General features: G+C 51.2%; 1 protein-coding gene across 2 annotated transcripts in view; it reads right to left on the bottom strand.

Annotated features, from left to right (window-relative positions):
* The window catches only part of TRIM63 (tripartite motif containing 63), a 12,666-nt gene extending 6,377 nt beyond the window's left edge, over positions 1 to 6,289 (bottom strand). The window contains exons 1-4 of one of the 2 annotated variants that reach the window (XM_007459128.1): positions 5,997 to 6,289; positions 4,918 to 5,090; positions 1,925 to 2,093; positions 1,038 to 1,133 (exon numbers count right to left, since the gene is read on the bottom strand). In XM_007459128.1, coding sequence (XP_007459190.1) covers positions 1,038 to 1,133; positions 1,925 to 2,093; positions 4,918 to 5,090; positions 5,997 to 6,155 — 597 coding nt within the window. In that variant the 5' untranslated portion in view covers positions 6,156 to 6,289. Of the gene's footprint in view, positions 1 to 1,037; positions 1,134 to 1,924; positions 2,094 to 4,917; positions 5,094 to 5,996 lie in introns of both variants that reach the window. The other variant, XM_007459127.1, reaches the window with a different exon arrangement.
* Positions 6,290 to 7,154: the final 865 nt, after the last annotated feature.

Below are 7,154 nucleotides of genomic sequence, written 5' to 3'. Positions count from 1 at the left end.
AAAAAAAAAAAAAAAAAAAAGTAGAGACTCTAAGGTTAGATGGGATGAAGTATGTGGGTCTCCCCAAGCCACAGTCTTCCTCCCATTTTAGGACCAAGACCACATTTGGGAAGCTCTGCATCATTTGGTCATCAGAGAGGTGGAGAAGCTGCTCCTCCCCTAATGGCCTCCACATTGAGGCTTCCTTCTGTCCAACACTGATGCTAATCTTAGTTTCCTTACCTATAAAATGGGTATAATAATAGCATCTCATCAGACTGGGGGCTCTAGTATCCTCTGTCAGACTGGGAGCCCCTCCCAGTTCTTATGTTGTTGTTATGTTATTATGTTGTATGTTATTATGTTGTATGTTATTATGTTGTATGTTATTATGTTGTATGTTATTATGTTGTTATGGGTAATAACAACATCCCTCTTCCTTCCTTTAAACCTATATCCTTCACACAACTCTTTTGTCCACCAGAAATGTAATGATCCCTTTCCCGCATCTCATTTCCAGGTCCCCACAAGGGGAGATGGAAAATCATGGGTGCTTTTGCAGGGATGGAAACGTTGCCTTCTGCCTCTACAGACTTGCTACTCAAAGTGTAGTCCATGGACTAGCAACTTGGGCAAATCCTGGGAGCTTGTTAGAAAAGCAGAATCTCATGCCTCATCCTAGACCTACTGAATCAGAACTTGAATTTTAACAAGATCCCAGGGTGGTTTGCATGCACATTAAAGTTTGAGAAGTTGAGAAGCTTTAGTCTACAGCACACTGGAGAACAATGTTCTAAAAGCTACTAGTGCTGAATAAATGCTGGCAATTATTGGTGGGACACTGCCTGAAGTCAGGGACCTGGTCTGTCTTGCTCACCGCCACATCCCCAGCACCTCTGGCAGAGCCTGACACACAGCTGTCCTCAGGAAGCATTTGTTGAGTGGGTGGATGAATTGATTAGTCAGTCCCTCCCCCACCATTCACTGCTTGAACACCCGAGAGACCAAGCTGCACTGGGAGGCTTCCAACCCCCAGGCAGAGCTAGTCTTCCCCTCACCTTGGTCACTTGACAGGAGTCCTCCAGCTGAGTGATGATGGTCTGAACACGGTCGTTCCCTGCTACCAGCATGGAGATACAGTTACTCAGCTCAGTCTAGATGGGAGGAAGGGGTGGGGGATCAGGAGAAGAGAGACAAAAATAGTCTCAGGGCCTGCCCTCTGGGGAGTGGCAGCAAGACAGCACCCTCACTCCCCTCTCTGCTAGAAAGAGGCTCTTTCTGAGGTACAGCTCAGCTCCAGAGCAGAAAATATCAGAGAGATACTGCATCCCTCATTTTACAGATGAGGCCCAGAGAGGGGAAATGAGCTGCCCAAAATACACAGCAATGTGCTGGCAGAGGAGGAGCTTGTTTCTAGGAATGGAGGGATCCATAAAAGAAAGAGGTTGGAGAATTCTAGAAGAGAGAGATCAAGAGAAGAGTAGGAGGTGGGGAGGAAAGAGTATAGAAAGGGGAGCCACCACTTACTGCATGTACAGCATGGTGGGGCTCCCACAGGCCCAGAGGCCCGGGGAGAGGACTCTCAGCTGCCTCCTGCTGCAGAGGGATCTAGGGAGAGGTGACCAGCACAGGAAGGGGTATCTGGGGCCCAAACCACACTGGGTGGTAGAAGTCGTGGCCAGAGAGGGCCCTAGTGGCCTGGCCCTGGGACCTGCCCTGTCCCTTGGGGCCACACCCAGATGCTCTCAAGTGGCTCTAAGTATAACTCATGAGCTCAGCCACGTCCCCAGGGAAGGCAAGGGCTGCTGGCCCTGCGGGCGGGAAGTCCCTCCAGGGTGACTATTCCTGAAAGGCCGGCTCAGCAGATCTATAGGGATCAAATCCGCATCCTGAATCATATGTCCAGCAGGCTCGGGCTGGGGCTGGAAGCAGCTCAGGTCAGCACCTTTTGTCCCTGGAAGACACTCTGCAGTGGGGCCACCTCGCAGGCCTTGTGGACCCCAAACACCTTGCACATGGAGCACGTGGGCACCTCACATGTGAGGCAGTAGATGTTGATTTTCTCATCTTCGTGCTCCTTGCACATGGGGTGGTTGCCTTTCTGCAGGGGCCGACTGAAGTGGAGAAGGGTCATAAGTCACGAGGTGGGAGTCTCGAGTCCCTGTCTCCTCCCCCAGCCCCAGGAGGCCACCCCAGATCCATGACCCAAGCTCTCAGTGGTGGGCTGTCCCAAACCCTTTTCTTTCTATCCTCTGAGGACCCAGGACCAGGGAAGCCAGTGACACCAAGACTAGGATTCAAAGTCCAGTGATGGAGTTGGCCCTAGGCCTTGCCACTACAGGGCATGGGAAGGATTGCAGAATCCCAGAGTCATTTTGAGACATTTTCGAGAAGAGGTAACTGGGTCCCAGAAAGATGAATTGACTTGCCCAAGGTCACCCAGCAAGTCAGAGCATGGGAGGCTAGAGTTCATTTGCTCTAATTATAGTCCCCATGCTCTTGGGTACAGCAGGCTGGGCTCTGAGCAAAGCAATTTATATTCATGGCCTCATTGAATTCTATATTTAATCCACCAGACTGTAATCTCCATCAAAGCCGGGAAACCTGCCTATTCTCTTCACCCCCTGAATCTGCAGTGTACAGTGCCTGGCATGGAGAAGGTGGTAATTAAATACAGGTAGAAAGAATAAATCAGTAAGCATGCCGTGAAGGCGCCCCGAGGCTCTGAGAGAGAGGCATTACGTGTGCCCCAAGTCACACAACTAGAACATGGGCAACACAGGGCCATCCAGTGGCCCAGCACAAGCCTTGATTTCCAGTCCGAGATTCTTTCCAGGGTCCGGAATCGCTTCTTTCTGTTTCCTCCCAAACACACACACTCTTAGGATGACTTTCTCCCTTTGTCTCTCTCTCTCCTTTTAGGGCCTCTGGCATGTTTTCTGTGTTTCTCTCAGGGTCACTTCCTCCCCGAGATTCCACTTTTGGGGTCTAGGTCTTACTGCCCCAGCTAACTATACACTCATTTAGAGCCAAGAGCACATCTACACACCTCTGCTTTCCCAGCCCCTAACACAGCACGCAGCTCAGAATGACTGTCCCCCACCATGTCACTGCCTCCCCTCCAAAGAACCTTGTATGGCTGATCACACCCTGGGCATTATTGTCCCCTCAGGGTCTTAAATAGGCCCCTTTCCAGACTTACCTTTTTGCATCTTTTAGCCCAGGGTCCCCCCATGCTGGCAGGGCTCTCCCTTTGCCACCTGTCTCTATCCCCTGGGAAGGGAGCTCTGGGGTGGCAGTAGGTGCAGAGGTGAGGCAAGATCCTGAGGGTCTGGTACCTGTGTCCTCTGTCATCACAGTTGCCTATCCTCCCAGCCCCAGGCACCAACATCGGGGTTCAAATCCAGATTGTTCTGCCACTTACTCATTGTGACCTTGGACAAATGATTTCACCTCTCTGAGCCTTGGTTCCATCCCAGAGCTACTGGGATCATGGCAGGAATTGTCTGTACTGAATGTGCAGTGCCTGGCACAGAGCAGACCCTCAATAACTATCATCATCATTCAACTCTGTGGAAAGGCCTTGACAACATGCTCTTCCTAGGTCGACACTGGGTGGGCTACTATTTTGGTGCAATATTGATTTTATTATTATTATTATCATGATCAACGATATCATTGCATTTTTGTAGTGTTGAACTCTAGCTACGTAAGAGGCAGTAGCGGTTAAGAATGTTCACTGGGCAGTCAGTCAGACAGGCTCCCTCTCAGCTTCACCACTTGCTAGCTGAGTGGCCTAGGACAAACCTCTGATCCTCTCAGAGCCTCCATTTCCTCATCAGAAAATGAGGGTAAGAATGGGTTACAGGATTACTGTGAGAATTAAACAGGGATAATGCACGGAAAATACTTAGTGCAGTGCCTGCACACAGTAGCTGCTCAATAAATATTTGATATCTTTAACATTTCCCATCAAAATCCTACTTGACAGTCACAATAACAAATCTTACTGTCCCTTTCTGGAGACAGGGGAGAAGGAGGCCCAAAGACTTACCCAGTATTCTACACTGCATGAGTAACAGAGTCAGAGTAGCAAACACAGTTCTCAGGTCAGAGCTTTCTCAGGCGAGGACTGGTCTGTCACCTTTTTGGGGGGCCAGACACTGCCTGTAGGCAGGCACTTGGTGAAGGTTTGGGACCACAAGGGCCATGAGGTCAGCAGCCTGGAAGTCTTGTCAGGATGTCCTGATTTGTAAAGATCTCCCTAGTAGCTGTGTCTCTCCCCAGTTCGAGGCCCAACACTGCACAACTTCGACCACGCACAAATTCTGCCTGAGAATGAGTGGCTATTTCACAAATAGGGAGGCTTGGAGCTAGATGGACTGGGCCCAGTCCCAGCAATCCTACTTGTCAGCTGGGAAACCTTGGGTAATTGACTTCACCTCTTTGAGCCTCAGCTTCCTCATCCATGAAATAGGGATGATGAAAGCCATGCTGATCCATAGGATTGTCATGAAGCAGCAGCAGGAAACATTCCCAGTGTCTCGCGCTGGTGTTATCACTATAGAGAAACTGGCTATGTTCTCACTGGGTGATTTCTCTGCTTATCAGGACCACTTAGCTGGCTCCAGTGCCTCTCTCTCCCTCTTACATCTCATCTTTCCCCTGGTTTCTGTCTCAGTATCTTCCAGGAGGACAGCCTAATGTCTGGATCCCCTCCCATTCACTGGGTGACACCAAAAGCCAGGGCTGCGTGATAAGATGAGCCTCCGTTCCTGCCTGGGGAAGAGGGAGATGGCTCTCTAGATTGGCTAGCATAGCTCTTCCAGCTAGGGGACTGGATCCTGAGCAGATGAAGGAGGATGGGGCCTTGGAGAGCTGGGCTCAGAGGATGAGCTGGGGAGAGGGGATGGCCTCCCAGCTGCAGGGTGAACTGACCTGCAGCACTCCTGCTTGTAGATATCAATGATGTTCTCCACCAGCAGATTCCTCTGCAGGCCGTACACTCCATGACGGTCCATGATCACTTCATGGCGGCAGGAGGGGCATCGGAAACGGCTTCCAGACATGGACACCGAGCCACCCCGGTTGGTCCAGTAGGGATTTGCAGCCTGCTGGTGACAAGGGCAGAGGTGAGGCCTGGGCTCCCTCCTCAACTCCTTCCCTTTCTGACCTCTGACTAACCTTCCCCCTGCTCACCCCAAGATGACTTAAAGCTCCCTATCCTGAAATGAGAGAACCTGCCTCCTTACACAGGGGGCACCTGAGAAGTAACCAAGCAATCAACAGGTTTGGAGGTCAGCAGACCTAGGCTCAAGTCACAGTAATTCTCTGAATGACTTCGGGCGAGCAACTTTTTCTCTCCAAGCCTCAGTCTGCCCATTTATGAAATGGGCATATAATTAGAGCCAGCTCCTAGGGCTGCTACTTTAAAGAAAAAATAGTGAGAGATCATTCTGTAAAGTGCTTCTGGGGAAATTTGAGGCCTGCCTCCCAACCAGGATGCACATCGCTCCCATTCTTTTCTTAGAGACATGAAGTCCCTCCTGCACCATATTAGAGGGAACAGCTTCAAAGGGGAAGACGCCTCTATGGCTCAGTGCCTCTCGGCCACCCTCCTCCTAAAACTCTGGGCACCCTGCCACTTTGGAGCTGGCTCCAGCCCCCAGGGTCTGGTTTCTCTCCCCTCTCCGCCTGTCTCTCCCACTTATCACTTGAGGCTTTTGGAATCCTGATTGGAGAGTCAACTGCGGTGCTCAGGACACGGGTGGAGTAGCTACAGGCAGGGTGGGGAGGGGAAACGTGCGTCATGGAGAAGGAATGGGGCAGCCAGAGATGCTTCCCTACCCACCTCGGCCCCTTCCAGAGGCCTCTGCAGGGGTTCACTTCAGAGGGGGATAAAACAGCCCCAGTTTGGAAGGGTCCTGGGCTAAGAGAGAAGTTTTCTTTTCGTTTTCACTGCAGGAAAACTGAGTAGCTGCCTGAGGCCCCAGTTCTAGGCCATGCCCAGCACTGACCTGGAAGATGTCACAGGCACACTTCCGGCAGAGGTTGTGTTGACAGGGCAGGATGACCACTGGCTTGGTAAACATCTCCAGGCAGATGGGGCAGATCAGCTGCTTCTCCAGGTTCTCCATGGGGTTCCCATCCTGGATCAGGCTTGACTTATAATCCATATTGTCAGGAGACGTGGGGACCCACCTGGCTGTCTCCTTCACCTGCCTGGCTCTAGGCAGATCCGGGGTCTTGCCTTTGCCACAGAATATACCCGCCTGGAGCCTCTTTGCCTTCTTCTCCTGGAGCCCGAATCCTGCCTTGGTCTGTAGCCCCTCTGCTATTTATAGCTGGACTCTGGTCACATGAGCCCCAGGAAGGGACCAGCTGAGCATTCCAATGCCAAGCGGCTGGCGAGGCTTGAGTTTCCTCCAGGCCTGAAAGACCAGCCCTCTCAAATCACATGTAAGGATGAGCAATCGCTGTCCCCTTGGGACGGGGGTCGTAAACAAGAACAGCTTGTTCGTGGGGCAGGACTGGGTACACAGGGTTTCCTCCAAAAATTAGTTTCCTCCCACAGTAGGCTGGTAAGGAGGGAGTGGGTCACTGCGATTTGTGGGGTTAACAGCCAGTGCCCTCTCACTGACCTAAATCAGGTCTGTCCCCTCCTCTGGAGTCCTGGGCAGCTCCCCAGATGAGGCCCATCCCCAGCACAGCATGTTGCTAAAGACCTTGGTCCCGCCCCGTCCCCGTCCCCCGTCCCGCCCCACACACACTCAGGCTAGCCCATCCCTCCATCCTTCGACCACTAATTCCACTTTTTTTTTTTTTTTTTGGCCATACCGCATGCGGGATCTTAGTTCCCCAACCAGGGATTGAACCCGTACCCCCTGCAGTGGAAGCATGAAGTCTTAACCACTGGATCGCCAGGAAAGTCCCTAATTCCACTTTAATACTGAAAGGGCTCCCTTGAGACAGAGTCTAGTTCCCTCATTTTATAGATTTTGACACTGAGGTCTAAGAAAGAAAGGATCTTATTCAAAGTCATTTGGAAAGTAAGTGGCAAAGCCAGGAATCTTATTCATTCATCAGACATCTTCTGAGTACTAACTATACATCAGGTACCAAGGTGATAAATAAATGAGTAATCCTTTTCCTTGTCCTGAAATACTCACAGCCTA

The sequence above is a fragment of the Lipotes vexillifer genome, unplaced genomic scaffold (assembly GCF_000442215.2).
Source record: "Lipotes vexillifer unplaced genomic scaffold, Lipotes_vexillifer_v1.1 scaffold496, whole genome shotgun sequence".
In the NCBI taxonomy this organism is placed as follows: domain Eukaryota; kingdom Metazoa; phylum Chordata; class Mammalia; order Artiodactyla; family Lipotidae; genus Lipotes; species Lipotes vexillifer.
The sequence above is the reverse complement of the archived record's forward strand: the minus strand, read 5'-3'. Positions and strand labels throughout refer to the sequence as shown.